At 46.2% G+C, this 18,584-nt stretch overlaps 1 protein-coding gene across 1 annotated transcript; it reads left to right on the top strand.

Moving 5' to 3' along the window:
- The first annotated feature begins 4,254 nt into the window (after positions 1-4,254).
- Positions 4,255-17,153, top strand: LOC140739860 (proteinase-activated receptor 4-like). Its single transcript, XM_073068462.1, has 2 exons — positions 4,255-4,523; positions 13,320-17,153. Exons 1-2 carry the CDS (start codon positions 4,442-4,444, stop codon positions 14,351-14,353), a joined length of 1,116 nt encoding a protein of 371 aa, XP_072924563.1. The 5' UTR covers positions 4,255-4,441; the 3' UTR covers positions 14,354-17,153.
- Positions 17,154-18,584: the final 1,431 nt, after the last annotated feature.

The following is an 18,584-nucleotide window of genomic DNA, read 5'->3' as shown; positions in this document are numbered from 1 at the left end:
TATTTATTATTATCTTATGATTTTTTTTCTTCTTCTAGATTATGTATTGCATTGAACTGCTGCTGCTAAGTTAACAAGTTTCACGACTCATGCCGGAAATAATAAACCTGATTTTGATTCTGCTCCTTCAAGAAATCATAAAATCATAAAATCGCCAAGTTCATTTACACGGTTCAAAAGCAAGTCTCTTAAAGGCTGCAGGTTGCAGCAATCGTAGTTCAGAAGAATACCTGATTGAGTATTTGGTAGCTTTGTGAGCTGCCCGCAAACTGTCGCCGTATATCGCCTGCGCCATCATGTTGGTCATCGTGAGTGATTTTCTGCCCATGTTATATTTTTGATGTTGATCATCCCCTTTGCCTCCATCGTAAAGCCCGGCTCTCATCGGATCTATTCAAATCTATTTCAACAGGGATGAGTTAAACAAAGTTAACATGAGAAACCTGCAGCAGCCTGATGAATAACACTTGAACTCCATGCCACTAATAGCATTGATTCCCCCACACAGTCCATTCCAGAACATGGCATTTGGTGCTATACAATTTCAAACCCAGTGAGTGCCCGTACTGGGGCATCATAAATCCACTACCTTAAAGATTCATCTGACTGTCATGGGCATAGATTTTCCACAGTATTATCTACAAAATGCTCTGCAGTTGCTCACCTCGGCTACTCCGAGAACAACACTCAAACCCACGGCCACTGCCACCAAGAAGGGTAAGGGTAGCAGACACAAAGGAACCATGTGTAGGTTCCCTTCCAAGCACACTTTTGTGACTTGTCATCGGAACCGTATTGGATCGATTGATAGAATGTGGCAAGAGCACACATGGGTGATGGTACGCTCGGTGTATCTACTGGGCCGCCTACTCACGGAAGACTCTGTCTATTTGTGAGAGTTTTCGCGTATGCATCGTTTTTTTTTGCTTCAGAGGGCCCGGTTCATTGCTCCCGCACTGTAAGTTGCCCAGAATGTACCGTGGCCAACATGATTTCATGACTCATGCTCTCGACATTTAGTGCTTATTTATTTATTTATCATTATTTATTTCCTTTCGTATTTACACAATTTGTTGTCTTTTGCACACTGTTTGTACGTCCATTTTGGTACAGTTGCTCGTCAATTCTATTATGGTTATTATTCTATTATGGATTTAATGAGTATGTCTGCTGGATAGAGAGTCTCAGGGTTGTATATGGTGACATATATGTACTTTGATAATAAATTTACTTTGAACTTTTGATTGAGTAAAAACATTTAATCCTACTACTCTGCTATTGTTGTTGCTTCACTCATACATAACAAAGTATGCTCCTCTTTGGGTAGGGACAACATATGTGTAAACAGTGATTTGTGTACTAGGATACATAGGTCCCTCTGAACATCGACACCTTTCAATGTTTTGTCATTGAAAAAAATGCTCCTTTTTATTTTCTCTCCAGAAATGGATGTCCTCACATTTTTTCCACATGGCAATAAAGGCTTTGCTATCTGCCATGTACTGAATATCATAGATGTAATTTAATCAAAAATGCTTTTTAATGCACTATCAGTAATGCACTCTTTCTATGTAATGCAATAATTCTCCATTTTCCACCAGCATTCTTCTGAAAGCGTGTCCTAAATACTAAGTGAGGCATTCTTGTCCATACATTTACCTGCCTACAACCCCCAAAGCCTCTTTGCATTTTTCTCCCAATCCACAATGAAACTCAGCAAACTTTGATATATGATCCTCGGTTCCCTCGTACAAGTCGCTGATATAGGTTGTGTTCAGCTGGGCCCTGGGATTGCTCTCTGCCTCACCACCCCTCCCCATGTGCTGCGGCCCCCTATTCTGAGAAGGATCTCATTATTGCTCCTCTATTTTCAATCCATTAATCAGTCCTCAACCATTCTGATATATTGCACCCAGTTCCAGGTGCTATCATCTTAAGTGGTATCTAATCAAAGTTCAAATATCCTTCTAATGCAACCTCAAAAAACTCTAGTAGAGTAGTTAGATGTGATTGCCCTTTCACAGATTACTGCCATGCTTGGTGCCTGTCACACTATTGTTACTTGGGGCAGCAATGAAGGTACTCCATCTCTGGTGGTGTTCATGGTTTCCTTCATCATATCAGTAGCTTCCTCTCGGTTTCCACTACCGTCAGTCATGCGAGTCCCAGCTGGACACTCAGGAATACTCAGATGTGGAAGGATTCACCATTGCTGTTTCTGTAACAATTTTGTTTTACCAGTCAGGGTTGTTAGCTCTGAGTTGAACCCCCCCCCCCCCCACCCCGTACCGTACCCTGGAAAACCAGTGGACCACTGTTTGTCCTCTACCCTTTGACCTGTTTGGCATGGGTGACCCCGCCAAGAGCCAAAGCACAAAGCCCTGACTCCCGCGAACACAGCCCTCCAGGTCACTGAGGCACGCAAGCCTCCAAACCACAACAGGGTTGTGGTCCTCTTGTAGGAGATCGCTGCCAATCCCATCATCTTTTCAATGGATGTGTTATTACTTTCTTGATAATAGATTCCCTCATGATAATCAGGTTAGGTAATCAATAGTTTCCGGTTTCCCCTCTCCCTCCTTCGTTCAATATGTGATTACATTTGCTACCTTTCAATCTTTGGGAACCCTTCCAGCGTTATGGAATTTTGGAAGACAATAATGTTTGCACTAATGTTGAAGTTGTACAAGACATTGGTGAGTCCTAAACTGGAGTATTGTGTGCAGGTCTGGTGGCCTATCTACAGGAAAGTTATCAATAAGACTGAAAGAATTCAGAGAAAGTTTACAAGGATGTTGCCAGGTCTTGAGGACCTGAGTTATAGAGAAAGGTTGAATAGGTTAGGGTATTATCCCCCAGAGCGTAGGAGAATGAGGGGAAATCTGACAGAGCAATACAAAATTATGCAGATATAGATAGGGTAAGTACAAGGAGGTTTTTCCACTGAGGTTAGGTGAGACTACTAGAGGTCATGGGTTAGGGGTGAACATGAGGTGGATCTTGTTCATTCGGAGAGTGGTGAGAACGTGGAGTGAGCTGCCAGCGGACGTGGCGGAAGTGGGTTCGATTTCAACACCAATGAAATTTGGATAGATACATGGATGGGTCCAACCCTGCATCCCTGTCATGAGAAGTGGAAATGGGTGAGGGAGCCAACAGGGCTCTGCTGAAGCTGCATAGGCCAATCCTCTGTACAGTGGACACAATGGATTACAGAAACGTTAATGAACTCCAACCTTTGGACAAGGGAAGCAGGAGGTCATCAGTGGGAGCTAAGGCCAAGAAGAAGAAGCAGCCATGGATAGGAGGGTCATAGGGGGCTATGGTCTGGGTGTATGTTGGTGGGACTAGGCAGATTAATAGTTCAGCATGGACTAGATGGACCAAAGGGTCCTTTTTGTGCTGTAGTATTCTATTCTATGACTCTGTCTCTATCACCATCTTCTTCAAAGCCTTGCACTGCTGCTCATCTCGTCCTGGGAATTTGTTGGCTTTTAGTTCCATTAATTTCTAATTTTGCTCCAATTATCTGTAGATAATTTTGTTTAGTGCTTTCTAAAACTGATGCTATTTTATTACCCCTCACTGAATCTAAACACCATTGTTGCTGGGAGGTTTCCTATGAAGGCTGAGACAAATTATTTGTAATTTCTCTGCAATTTCTTTGTTTCCCAATATAATCCCCCTATCTCTGTCCATCAGGGGCATACATTAACATTTGCAAGTCTTTTTTTCTTATTACTTATTGACAGAAGATTTACCATTTTGGGTTTTTTTTATGCCTGTTTTAATATTCTACTTCCCTTTTTTCAAATCAGTGCATGAAACTTTTTTCCTTGAAATGTTCCTATGTCAGAGGCTTTTCCCAACTCCCGGTGGAATTATATTTGTTATCTTTTTTTCTAAACATTGCAGAATCTTGAAAGCTATGACTAGACGACTTCCTGTTGGATCTTATATTCTAAATATTTTTACAAGCCAAATGTAAATGAACTGTTCATTAACCATCGCCTATTTACCATGAGTGTCTCCCTGGATTAACATTTGCAATGTTGTTTACTTAAATTTTGATAAAAGAAAGTGCACTTAACTCATTACTGACACGGAGATGACAAGAAATGATTTGTTAAAAAATGTTACATCAACTAACCAATTTAGAGTTTTGCTCCAATGGCCATCTGACAAATTGTTTACAGAGAGACAAGGTTAAATCAGTTAAAAACTTTGGAGAAATTTACTGAGTTATTTTCCTCTGAATTTGCCTCAGACTTCTAGAAGAAACCTCCTACCCTGTGCAACTCATCCCTATTTTCGGACTGTGAGTTAGCTGAGTTGCAAAGTGTATTTCCTGTGTGATTCTATCTGGATTATAAATAGCAGCCACAAAATTCACGACTAGCAGACAATTACTTAAGGCTTGTAGATTGCCGTCTCCATCACCATGGCTCTGCCTGCACACTGCCAGAAAATTGTTCTCTTTGGGCTTTTGCTCTCATCTGCTGTAATTGAAGCGGAGAATAAAGGTAGGATATTTCTATGTATTTTTCATCTTTCCGTTTCATATATACTTCAGTATATCGTGCACCTTTCATGTGACACTGGTGTTGTGAATAATGACCAGATTAAGACAAAAAACTGATATTCTTTTCTTAGTGAGAAAGAAAGTCCATTAAGTCCTCAGACTGGGTTTTGAATTTAGTATTGCCCCTCAGTAGAACAAGTAACATTTCTCTTTTCCATCAAATCAATTCACTATATTCCTTGTTAATCTTCAAAACTCAAGTGAACTGAACCTTGTTCTGTCTCTTTACAGATGTAGATCTCAGTTCCATTTATTATAATACCAACAGTTGACAAAAAAAGCAGTCAGTTTGAATTTTGAACCTTCCCACTGAGCTCCAAAGTTCATAGCTGTTTGAGAAGGAAGAGCTTCCTAGATTCCCGCTATTTTTCTTTGAAGAAGTTCTTCCTGATTTAACCTTTGAACAATACATGACTTATTTCAAGACTTCATTCCGCCAGATGAAATTTCTTCTACTTATTCTACCTACCATTTGTTTATCATTTAAAATATTTCAATAAAGCACTCCTAATCTTCTGAACTCAGGTGAATTGAATCTTAATCTGTGTAATTGCCCCTTAAACTCAATACGTCTTTCCTTGATGTAATGCCCAGAGCTGGGCACTGTGACTCTAAGCAAACACGAGGAAATCTGCAGATGCTGGAAATTCAAGTAACACACACAAAATGCTGGTGGAACGCAGCAGGCCAGGCAGCATCTATAGGAAGAAGCGCTGTCGACATTTCGGGCCGAGACCCTTCGTCAGGTCTGTGACTCTAAATCAGGTCTGGTACAGGGAAAAGTCAATCTATTTTGTAAGGTAGAATTCCTCTTCATTACATACCCTGTTCTAACTTTAGGCATCAGTTGCAATCGTTCTGGTAAAGTTACCCCTGTAAAACAAAGTACTTAATCTGCAGAATGGCTTATTCCTGGGCAGTTTTAGTGTGACTCAATGGTATAGCTATTAAATCTGCCTGCAACCCAGCTCCATTCTCAACCGAGGATGCTGCCTACGTGATGTTTACATGTTTTCTCTTGTGAACTTCCTCCAGGTGCTGTGGTTTCTTTTTAAGTCCCAATGACGTGTGGGTTGGTGGGCCTATTAACCACAATAGTGTCCCTTGTGGGAGGACAGTGCTAGAGTCTAGAGAGCAATGAATATGTGTGAGAAGGTGATAGATGGAAATAAGTGGTTGTTGGTCAATGTGAACTTCAGTGTGTGATTTCCTTTACTGCTTTTGTGACTCTTACGACTTCCACTTGAAAAAAAATTGTTTATTGAGAGTAAAAAGTTTCTAGATTACACATATAAACAACCTGGTTCAGACAATAAATAAATGTTGGAAAACGTATAATTATGAGAGACAATGTGTGTGATTTACCATGAGGATGAGTCAGCTGCCTAGAAATGACACCCAAAGCTAAACCACGAGAAGAAATGACAGGGTCATTCGGCAGCTGTGGAGCCAAAGGGGTGGGTGACGATTCCAGTCAATACCCTGCCCCTGAGGGTCAGAGGTAAAGTAGCCAGAATGTAGAATTGAGAGGCAAGATACAAGCAGGAAGGTGACAGGTGGACCCAGATGAAAGGCGTCAGGTGGGGAATGATGGGAAAATGGAGCCAGGTGATGGAGGTCGATGGCTGATAAGTGGAAACAGACATGTGGGGAATATCGAGCGCCATATGCAGTCTCCAGTGTTTCTGAGGATCGAATTGTGGCTTGTGTTGTATTAGCTGGTCTACGCCAGTACTGACTCTCTGATAGCACAGTGCTCCCTCGGTACTGACTCCCTCGCAGTGTGGGCTCCCTCAGTACTGACTCCCTCACAGTGTGAGCTCCCTCCGTACTGACTCCCACGCAGTGTGGGTTCCCTCAGTACTGACTCTCTGATAGCACAGTGCTCCCTCCGTACTGACCCCCTCACAGTGTGGGCTCCCTCCGTACTGACTCCCTCACAGTGTGGGTTCCCTCCGTACTGGCTCCCTCACAGTGTGGGCTCCCTCCGTACTGACTCCCTCACAGTGTGGGTTCCCTCCGTACTGGCTCCCTCACAGTGTGGGTTCCCTCAGTACTGACTCTCTGATAGCACAGTGCTCCCTCCGTACTGACTCCCTCACAGTGTGAGCTCCCTCCGTACTGACTCCCTCGCAGTGTGGGTTCCCTCCATACTGGCTCCCTCACAGTGTGGGTTCCCTCAGTACTGACTCTCTGATAGCACAGTGCTCCCTCCGTACTGACTCCCTCACAGTGTGGGTTCCCTCCATACTGGCTCCCTCACAGTGTGGGCTCCCTCCGTACTGACGCCCTCACAGTGTGGGTTCCCTCCGTACTGACTCCCTCACAGTGTGGGTTCCCTCTGTACTGACTCCCTCACAGTGTGGGCTCCCTCCGTACTGACTCCCTCACAGTGTGGGCTCCCTCAGTACTGACTCCCTCACAGTGTGAGCTCCCTCCGTACTGACTCCCTCGCAGTGTGGGTTCCCTCCATACTGGCTCCCTCACAGTGTGGGTTCCCTCAGTACTGACTCTCTGATAGCACAGTGCTCCCTCCGTACTGACTCCCTCACAGTGTGGGTTCCCTCCATACTGGCTCCCTCACAGTGTGGGCTCCCTCCGTACTGACGCCCTCACAGTGTGGGTTCCCTCCGTACTGACTCCCTCACAGTGTGGGTTCCCTCTGTACTGACTCCCTCACAGTGTGGGCTCCCTCCGTACTGACTCCCTCACAGTGTGGGCTCCCTCAGTACTGACTCCCTCACAGTGTGGGCTCCCTCCGTACTGACTCCCTCGCAGTGTGGGTTCACTCTGTACTGGCTCCCTCACAGTGTGGGCTCCCTCCGTACTGACTCCCTCACAGTGTGGGCTCCCTCTGTACTGACTCCCTCACAGTGTGGGCTCCCTCCGTACTGACTCCCTCACAGTGTGGGCTCCCTCCGTACTGACTCCCTCACAGTGTGGGTTCCCTCCATACTGGCTCCCTCACAGTGTGGGTTCCCTCAGTACTGACTCTCTGATAGCACAGTGCTCCCTCCGTACTGACTCCCTCACAGTGTGGGTTCCCTCCATACTGGCTCCCTCACAGTGTGGGCTCCCTCCGTACTGACGCCCTCACAGTGTGGGTTCCCTCCGTACTGACTCCCTCACAGTGTGGGTTCCCTCTGTACTGACTCCCTCACAGTGTGGGCTCCCTCCGTACTGACTCCCTCACAGTGTGGGCTCCCTCAGTACTGACTCCCTCACAGTGTGGGCTCCCTCCGTACTGACTCCCTCGCAGTGTGGGTTCACTCTGTACTGGCTCCCTCACAGTGTGGGCTCCCTCCGTACTGACTCCCTCACAGTGTGGGCTCCCTCTGTACTGACTCCCTCACAGTGTGGGCTCCCTCCGTACTGACTCCCTCACAGTGTGGGCTCCCTCCGTACTGACTCCCTCACAGTGTGGGTTCCCTCCATACTGGCTCCCTCACAGTGTGGGTTCCCTCAGTACTGACTCTCTGATAGCACAGTGCTCCCTCCGTACTGACTCCCTCACAGTGTGGGCTCCCTCCGTACTGACTCCCTCACAGTGTGGGTTCCCTCCGTACTGACTCCCTCACAGTGTGGGCTCCCTCCGTACTGACTCCCTCACAGTGTGGGCTCCCTCCGTACTGGCTCCCTCGCAGTGTGGGCTCCCTCTGTACTGACTCCCTCACAGTGTGGGCTCCCTCCGTACTGACTCCCTCGCAGTGTGGGTTCCCTCTGTACTGGCTCCCTCACAGTGTGGGTTCCCTCCATACTGACTCCCTCACAGTGTGGGTTCCCTCCGTACTGACTCCCTCACAGTGTGGGTTCCCTCCGTACTGACTCCCTCGTAATGTGGGTTCCCTCCATACTGGCTCCCTCACAGTGTGGGTTCCCTCAGTGCTGACTCTCTGATAGCACAGTGCTCCCTCCGTACTGACTCCCTCATAGTGTGGGCTCCCTCCGTACTGACTCCCTCACAGTGTGGGTTCCCTCCATACTGGCTCCCTCACAGTGTGGGCTCCCTCCGTACTGACTCCCTCACAGTGTGGGTTCCCTCCATACTGGCTCCCTCACAGTGTGGGTTCCCTCAGTACTGACTCTCTGATAGCACAGTGCTCCCTCCGTACTGACTCCCTCACAGTGTGGGCTCCCTCCGTACTGACTCCCTCACAGTGTGGGTTCCCTCCATACTGGCTCCCTCACAGTGTGGGTTCCCTCAGTACTGACTCTCTGATAGCACAGTGCTCCCTCCGTACTGACTCCCTCACAGTGTGGGTTCCCTCCGTACTGACTCCCTCACAGTGTGGGTTCCCTCCGTACTGACTCTCTCGCAGTGTGGGCTCCCTCAGTACTGACTCCCTCACAGTGTGGGTTCCCTCCGTACTGACTCCCTCACAGTGTGGGCTCCCTCCATACTGACTCCCTCACAGTGTGGGTTCCCTCAGTACTGGCTCCCTCGCAGTGTGGTTTCCCCCAGTACTGACTCCCTCACAGTGTGGGTTCCCTCAGTACTGACTCCCTCGCAGTGTGGGCTCCCTCAGTACTGACTCCCTTGTAGTGTGGGTTCCCTCCATACTGGCTCCCTCACAGTGTGGGTTCCCTTAGTACTGACTCTCTGATAGCACAGTGCTCCCTCCGTACTGACTCCCTCACAGTGTGGGTTCCCTCCGTACTGACTCCCTCACAGTGTGGGTTCCCTCCGTACTGACTCCCTCGTAGTGTGGGTTCCCTCCATACTGGTTCCCTCACAGTGTGGGTTCCCTCAGTACTGACTCTCTGATAGCACAGTGCTCCCTCCGTACTGACTCCCTCACAGTGTGGGTTCCCTCCGTACTGACTCCCTCACAGTGTGGGTTCCCTCCGTACTGACTCCCTCGTAATGTGGGTTCCCTCCATACTGGCTCCCTCACAGTGTGGGTTCCCTCAGTGCTGACTCTCTGATAGCACAGTGCTCCCTCCGTACTGACTCCCTCATAGTGTGGGCTCCCTCCGTACTGACTCCCTCACAGTGTGGGTTCCCTCCATACTGGCTCCCTCACAGTGTGGGCTCCCTCCGTACTGACTCCCTCACAGTGTGGGTTCCCTCTGTACTGACTCCCTCACAGTGTGGGTTCCCTCCATACTGGCTCCCTCACAGTGTGGGTTCCCTCAGTACTGACTCCCTCGCAGTGTGGGCTCCCTCAGAGTGTGGGGAGTATGAGGAATGTGCTTCCCGAGGATGTGGTAGAGGTGGGGACAATTATAATGGACAGAAAGTCTTTAGAAGGATATGGGACAGATACAGGAAAATGGGACTATCTCAGTGAGGAAGTATGTTCAGCACGTAGAAGCTGGGCCGAATGGCCCATTTCCATGCTAACCAGCTCTACAACTCTAACTCTTTGGTAGTCATGTCCTCCCTCAGTCTTCACTGCCTGGCAGCACTTTCTCATAGTCAGAGGTCTGTGTCTCAAAGGTAACAGTGAACCTTTCATACAGTTGTAGGCTGGTGGTGCTTCAAGGAGACCCTTTCCCACTGCTCCCCTAATGGCCCAGTATCACCTCTCACCCTTTTACTCTTTATGTAACTGAAAAAACCTTTAGTATCCTGCTTTATATTATTGGCTGGTTTGCCCTCATATTTCATCTTTTCTCTTATAGTTTGTTAAGTTGCCTTTTGTTGGATTTTAAAAGCTTCCCAATCAACCAATTTCCCACTCACTTTTGCTACCTTATTTGCCCTTTCCTTGGCTTTTATGCAGTCATTAACTTCCCTTGTCAGCCACAGTTGCCTACCCCCACCAATTGAGAACTTCTTCCTCTGTGGGACATATCTGTCCCATGCCTTGTGAACTATTCCCAGAAACTTCAACTATCTCTGCTCTGCCGTCATCTTTGCCGGAATCCTCCTCCAATCCACCCGGGCAGCTCCTCTCTCATGCCTCTGTAATTCCCTTTATTCCATTGCGACGCTGATACATGTGAGTTCTGCTTCTCCCTCTCAAATTGCAGTATAAATGTATGAATTCAGTCATATTATGACCACTGCCTCCTAAGGGTTCCTTTATGTTAAGCTCCCTAATAAGATCTGGGTTGTTACACGACACTCAGTCTGAAACAGCCTTTCTCCGAGTCGGCTCAAGCAAAAGCTGCTTTAAAAAGCCATCTCGTAGGCATTCAACAAATTCCCTCTCTTGCAATCCGACACCAACCTGATTTTCCCAATCCCCTTGCATATTGAAGTCCTCCATTACAAATGTGACATTACCCTTATCACATGCCTTTTCCAGCTCCCTTTGCAATCTCAACCCCACATCTGGGCTACTATTTGGAGCCCTATATCTGATTCCCATAATGGTGTTTTTACCGTTGCAGTTTCTTAACTCCACCCACAAAGATTCAACGTTCTGTGACCCTATGTCAGCTCTTTCTAAAGATATAATTCCATCTCTTACCAACAGAGCCACATCACTGCCTGTGCCTTCCTGCCTGTCCTTTTGAGACAAAATACATCCTTTGATGTTAATCTCTGAACTCTGGCCTTCTTTCAGCCGTGACTCAGTGATGCCCACAACATCATACTGACCAATCTCTAATTCCACCACAAGTTCATCCACTTTATTTTGAAGGCTATGCACATTTAAGTAAAGAACCTTTAGTCTAGCATTCTTCGCCCTTATGAATTTTGCCTCAGTGGTATAACTTAACTCTTTGCATTTGTACCCAATCATTGGTTTGTCCTTCCTTACGTTCGTGTTACACCCATCATCTACTTGTAAACCTGCCGGCTCACCCTCAGCTCTGCCATACTGGTTCCCATCCCCCCCCCGCCATATTAGTTTAAACCACTCCCAACCGCTCTAGTAAACCTCCCCGCAAGGATATTGGTTCCCCTCAGAATCAAGTGCAGCTCGTCCCTTTTGTACAGGTCGCGCCTGTCCCAGAAGAGGTTCCAATTATCCAGAAATCTGAATCCCTGCCCCCTGCTCCAATTCTTCAGCCACGCATTTATCAGCCACTTCATTCTATTCCCATTCTCACTGTCATGTGGCTCAGGCAACAATCCAAAGATTACTACCCTTGAGGTCCTGCTTCTCAGCTTCCTTCCTAACTTCCTGTATTCTTTTTTCAGGACCCCCTTCCTTTTTCCACCTATGTCGTTGGTACCAATACGTACCGCGACTTCTGGCTCCTCACCCTTCCTTTTCAGGATATTGTGGACGGGTCAGAAACATTACGGATCCCGGCATGAGGGAGGCAAGCTACCATCCATGTTTCCTTTTCGCATTCACAGAATCATTTATCTGTCTGCTTGACTATAGAGTCTCCTATAACTGCTGCCATCCTCTTCATTTCCCTACCTTTCTAGCCCACAGGGCCAGACTCAGTGCCGGAGGCAGGGCCACTGTTGCTTCCCCCCCGGAACGTTGTTCTCTATCACCTGCTAATCGGTACTCCTTCCCCACTCTGTCCATTCTTGTTCTGGCTACTTACCCTTCCTTTACAGTCCCGATGAAGGGTCTCGGCCCAAAGGGTTGACTGTTCAATTCCTCTTCAAAGATTTGATTTGCTGATTTCTCCAGGTGTGTGTGTGTGTGTGTGTGTGTGTGTGTGTGTGTGTGTGTGTGTGTGTGTGTGTGTGTGTGTGTGTGTGTGTGTGTGTGTGTGTGTGTGTGTGTGTGTGTGTGTGTGTGTTTCCTATTAATAATTAATTTTATGTATACCATTTCACTCTGCCTAACAATGGTGTTTCTCTGGCTATCAGGATGGGCGGGGAGAGGGGGGTAGAGAATGATCCAGTAGAAGTCCTCAGCCTGGAAAGTGCATTCATTTGGAGACATTACCTCCTCCAATCAGGAATCAAGAGTAACTTTAAACTTAAATTAGACCTGTACCAATTAGAGCTAATGTTAGGACATAGCTTTTCACAAGTGTTTGTGAAATCTGGAAATCTCCTTTCCCAAAAGTATTTGGGATTAGGTGACATTCTGGAGATCCACTTAAGCAGACCATCTTTCAATATTGGACGGTGAAGGTCAAGCAAAGATAAATGGATTTCAGGCCCAAATCAACTGTAATCAAACTGAATGCCTAAATAGGTTGAAGTGGTTAAATAAGCTTTCTACCTCCGATAAAACCAACTTACAGGACAGAGTTTTCTTTCACTCTGTTCTTCTTTTCTTCCATATTTGAATTTACCAGGTTGTTTTCCACTTCCAACATAGAATGGGATTTTTGTTTTAGATCATTCAGTATTTTGGGCACGACTTCAGGATTGAAGGACGGCCTTTTAGAGCTGAGACGTGGAGAAGTTACTTTAGGCAGAGGGTGGTAAATCTGTGGAATGTGTTGACACGAGCGGCTGTGGAGGCCAAGTCACTGGGTGCATTTAAGGCAGAGATAGATAGGTTCTTGATTAGCCAGGGCATCAAAGGGTATGGGGTGTAAGCAGGGGAGTGGGATGACTGGAAGAATTGGATCAGCCCATGATTGAATGATGGAGCAGACTCAATGGGCTGAATGGCATACTTCTGCTACTATATCTTATAGTCTTTTGGTCCTATTCCACGGGCCAATGAAATCCAAGCTGAATTGTATCTCCTCTTCCTACTCTCTGCCTTTATATGCCTCTATTCCTGTATTTGACAAAACAAACCCTTTCCTCTTGAAAGCTGCCCCAGCCTCCACAGACTTTGGGGCCAGAGATCCATATTTTAACAACTGAAGGACTCAAATGCCGATGTTAAAAATACAATCTTTTCTATTTTAACAGTTGTTCCGGGCCTACGGAGCTTTCGGTTCCATCTTAATGAAGGTAACCAGACACTGGATGAGACAGTAAAGAATCATCTGACTGGTTCCATTACCACGATGATGATTCCAGTCATTTTAAGCATCATCGCGATTATTGGACTCCCGGCCAATGGGCTGGCCCTTTTGATTCTGGTCACCAAGGTCCAACGACTACCTTCCACCATCTTCCTGATGAACCTGGCGACAGCCGACCTCCTCCTGATTCTGGTGCTCCCGTTCAAGATCCACTATCACTTCCAGGGCAACAACTGGATCTTCGGCGAAGCCCTGTGCCGGACGATGACGGCCTTCTTCTACGGGAACATGTACTGCTCCATCCTGCTCCTCACCGTCATCAGCGTCGACCGATACTTTGCTCTGGTCCACCCATTCTACTCCAAAGGTTTCAGAGACAATCGGTTCGCTGTGGCTGCCTGCTTCGTGATTTGGGCTCTCGTTGGAATTTTCATGATCCCGCTTCTTCTCGAGAAGCAGGTGTACTCATTCCAGGACCCAAACATCACAACCTGCCACGACGCCTTGCCTCTCAAGGTGGACTCTAGTTACTTCTTCTATTTCTTTGTGTGTCTGGTTGTTGTCGGGTTTCTCATTCCTTGTGCAGTTACTGTATTTTGTTATGTGTCTATAGTCAGGGCATTGCTGAAAAGCAGTGACCTATTTGGCCAGGCTGTACGGAACATGGTGTTAGTGCTGATTACGTACGTGGTGTGTTTCGCCCCCAGTAATATCATCCTCCTCATTCACCATTCTGGCCTCCACTTCACGAACCTCTATCAGAGTTACACAATCTCCCTCATGCTGAGTACCCTCAACAACTGCATTGACCCATTCATCTACTACTATGTTTCTGACGAGTTTCGGAATAAAGCGAGAAGTGTGATCCTCTCCTTCACAATGAAAGGCAAGAAGTCAATAAAAATAACTCAGCCACTGATGGAGTCCGGTTCCTCCTCAGTACCTGAGAGCAAAGCAACAACTGAGCACACTATTTAAGCACAACACTCATCTCTTATTGAGAGTAATTATTGAAGCAAAGCTCCTAATGGCTTTCATATCAGGGGCAGGAAACTCTGCAGGGTTACGGTGCCAGCAGTTACCAGAAACAAGAGAAATCAGTCTCCTCTTTTAAAATAAGCTGAAAAGTTCACCACTTCTGATCTCGACTCAAGTTTGAGAATGTCGTCTGGTGGTTGGGCACAGTTCTCTGGTCTCATTGCAGTGAACATGGGAGAATTCAGAAGAATCAGATAGTAAGTGGCATTAAAGGTGAGGTTAGGACAATCTAAGTGGTGAGTAGATGAATGACAGATGCCAAAGGATGATATGCAGGTGGGAGTGAAATGGGACATAGTAAATTGCTCTCGACATTAAACCACTCGACATGGTCAAGTGAGGCGGTAGCAAAAATCAGTAGTTTCCAGTGTGTAGGATTGGTGCAGGTCATTAATGATGTGCACAGGTTGACATAAACCTCACTGAAAGAGCCATAGATCATGGTGCCTTACAACAAAGAATCAGTTCCTCTAATTCCATTTCTCCTTTCACCCTAAACCTATTACCTTGTTCTAATCTCACCCAAACTGAGGAGTGGGGAGCCTGCAAGCTTCATAATTTTGTATGCCTCTAAAAGATTTCCCCTCATTCTCCTTTGCCCCCATGAATAAAGTCCAACCTTTCCCGATAACTTAGGTTCTCAAGTCCAGGCAACATCCTGAAGGAGCTTTGGAGGCCTCCCTCCGGGTTTCCACTCACATCCCAAAGGCATGTGGGTTTGTAGGAGGTTAATTGCCAATGTAAATCATGCCTAGTCTAGTGCCAAAATCCAGTGGCATTTGAGAGTAATGAATTAAAATTTATTTTATTTCTTACATCCATCTTACATGAGGGGATAAAGATCTTTATGTTGCGTCTCTGTCGTAATGTACAAGTAATAAGGAAGGGAAAAGTAGGATATTGCCCAAACACTGGGATTGTAGATACCAGGCATGGGCAAACTACGGCCCGGGGGCCATATGCGGCCCGTTAAGCTTTTTAATCCGGCCCGCAGAACTTGATGAAATTATATTAATAAACCTTGTTAACGTTTTTTTCCCCGCAATTCTGGCGTTTTCACCACAACAAAACTAAATCCAGACTTTGATGCGCTGGCTAAAAAGGGAGACCAACAACACTGTTCCCACTGAAATTAAAAATAAGTTTCTTCGTTGTGTTATGTAAAAAATGCATTTGAAAATATTTTTTTCAATAAGCCTTACATGTTACATGTCATTTCTGTTAAGTGATGGACATGAGTAGTGCGCAGGTGCACGTACGTTCTCAAAATAAAAAATGCGCTCCAGATCAAATAACGCGCTCCGCATACTGGCGCGCTGTCACTGTTCTGTCCTTGTGCTAGTCGTTGTTGAGTTTTGGCACAGGGGACAATTGAATAAGAAGGAGCAAGACAAGTAGACCTGCATCTCCTACCGTTTTTGAAATAAAGACAGTCAGGAGGAGAGTGATGATGATAATATCTTGAAGGATAACAGAATTTTCAGTGCTTTAAAATAATAACTGTTACTATTAAAAAAAGCTGTATTTTATTCATTTAATTTTCAGTGTTTTAAAAGTCATTTCAATAAATAGCTAAATACCATGGGACTTCAAAGACAGATATTTTGTTGTAATGCATTTGTTCATTTTCAATTGAAATTAAAGCACATGTTTTCTACATATCCCATGATATTTTATTTTCTCTTATGAGGTGTATTACCAAAACACTCCGTCCATCTGCTCCTGGTCCGGCCCCCCTGTCAAATTTTAGAACCCTTTGTGGCCCACAAGTCAAAAAGTTTGCCCACCCCTGGTCTATACAGTCAGATCAATGTGTATTGATAAATCTGATACCTGGTGAAAGAAGCTGCCCCAGAGCCTGTTGGTCCTGCCTTAATGCAGCGGTGCCATTTGCCAGACCGTAGCAGCTGCAACAGTTTGTGGTTGGGGTGGCAGGAGTCCCTGATGATCATCCGGGCCCTTTTCTACGCACCTGCTGCTGTAAATGCCCTGAATAGTGGGAAGTTCATGCCCACAGATGCGCTGGGCTGCCTGCACCACTCTCCGCAGTGGCCTGCAATTGACGGTAGTACAGCTCCCGTACCAGGCGGTGCTACAGTCAGTCAGTGTGCTCTTGGTGGTGCTCCTGTGGAAAGTCCTGAGGATCTGGGGGATCTCATGCCGAACCTCTTCAGCCGTCTGAGGTGAAGGAGGCGTTGCTATGCCTTTTTCACCACATAGCCGGTATGTACAGTCTAGCTGAGATCCTGGCTGTGCAGAGAATAAAGTACGGTATTAGCATAGAATTATTGGAATGGGGTGTTGGATGGCTGACACAGACTTGGTGGACTAAAGGCCTATTTCCACGCCACGTCAGACATTGTCACCACAGGTTTCATTGCAATATTCAGTGCCAGTGAAAGTTTTTATCCTCATGGAAACCCAGAGATTAGAAAAGGTCTCATCACTTTAACCTTTAAGTGAGATTGAAAACCATATGAATAAATAATATTATTATTCCAGTCTTCCTTCTTGGGAATTGTATCACACTCTTCATTTATTTATGTAATGCAAAATTTGTTTACTTTCAAATAGAGTAGCATGCATCGAAGTGCTTTTATGTAATGAACATTTAGATTTATTACTTGGCTCAGAATTGTAACAATTTTATGTTATCAAGCAACTAACATTTGATGTAATCTCTTAATTGTAAGTTAAATATTTTTACATGTACTGCATCTTTAATAAATTCGTGACATTTGGTTTTCTGTGGAGGAATCATTGATTCAAGGATCAAATTACAAATCAGCATAATTTCAACAGCACTGGCTGACTGTTGTAATCAGTGATGCACTAGCCTTTGGTTCTGACAGAATGCAGGCCTATCCACTTGCATCCCCAGACTTCTGTTTAAATATTTACAGAGTGTGGCTGTCAAGATTATTTAAAGTGATTACCAGCCCAAAAGTATGAAGGAGGATATAACACTTGTTATTCCAGATCTGCAGCAGCACAGAAAAACCCAATAAGAGAGAGCACAACAATAAAAAAGCAGGCAATAAATATAAACTCACAAGATAGCTTACATACGCATGTAACGCCCTGGTTCACATCTTTACTGTTATGCTGTAAGTATTTTATTTCTGCTTCTGCTTTCAGCCTGTTTGGGTTATTGTTGAAGATGAGGGATGATGTGGTAAACACAAAGTACGCTGCAGATGCTGCGGTCAAATCAACACGTACAAACAAGCTGGAGGAACTCAGCAGGTCGGGCAGCATCCGTTGAAACGAGCAGTCAACGTTTTGGCCCGAGACCCTTCGTCAGGACTGAAGAGGGAGGGGACAGGGGCCCTATAAAGAAGGTGGGGGGGGAGGGTGGAAAGGAGAAGACTGGTGGGTGTCAGGTGAAAAACCAATCAGAGGAAAGATCAAGGGGTGGGGTAGGGGAAGCAGGGAGGGGATAGGCAGGAAAGGTGAGGAAGGAATGTAAGAGGGAGGGAATTACCGGAAGTTGGAGAATTCGATGTTCATACCAAGGGACTGGAGACTACCCAGATATGTCCATACATGGCCTCCTCTACTGCCATGATAAGGCCAAACTCAGGTTGGAGGAGCAACACCTCATATACCATCTGGGTAGTCTCCAGCCCCTTGGTATGAACATCGAATTCTCCAACTTCCAGTAATTCCCTCCATCTCCCTTCCCCCAACCCACTTTCATTCTGCCTCCTCCTCCAGCTGCCTATCACCTCCCTCATGATTCTGCCTTCTCCTACTACCCATAGTGCTTTCCCCTTACATTCCTTCTTCACCTTTCCTGCCTATCCCCTCCCTGCTTCCCCCCCCCCCACCCCTTGATCTTTCCTCTGATTGGTTTTTCTCCTGGCACCTTCCAGCCTCCCCCCCCCACCTTCTTCTTTTAAGGGCCCCTGTCTTCTCCCTCTTCAGTCCTGACGAAGGGTCTCGGCCTGAAACGTTGACTGCTCGTTTCTATGGATGCTGCCCGACCTGCTGAGTTCCTCCAGGGATGATGAGGGATGTGTGCCATCCAATTAGCAGGAGGTTTTCTTGGTGAGGGACATTAAGGTTGGGCTTGGCCCTTTTGTTCTAGAGGAGGTGAAGAGAGAAGACGCTGGGGAGAACCGGTCGTAGCGTACGGTCCAGTGGGAGACCCGTTTGTTCGAGGTGGATT

This window comes from Hemitrygon akajei, chromosome 16 (genome assembly GCF_048418815.1).
Source record: "Hemitrygon akajei chromosome 16, sHemAka1.3, whole genome shotgun sequence".
Classification (NCBI taxonomy): Eukaryota; Metazoa; Chordata; class Chondrichthyes; order Myliobatiformes; family Dasyatidae; genus Hemitrygon; species Hemitrygon akajei.
The sequence above is the reverse complement of the archived record's forward strand: the minus strand, read 5'-3'. Positions and strand labels throughout refer to the sequence as shown.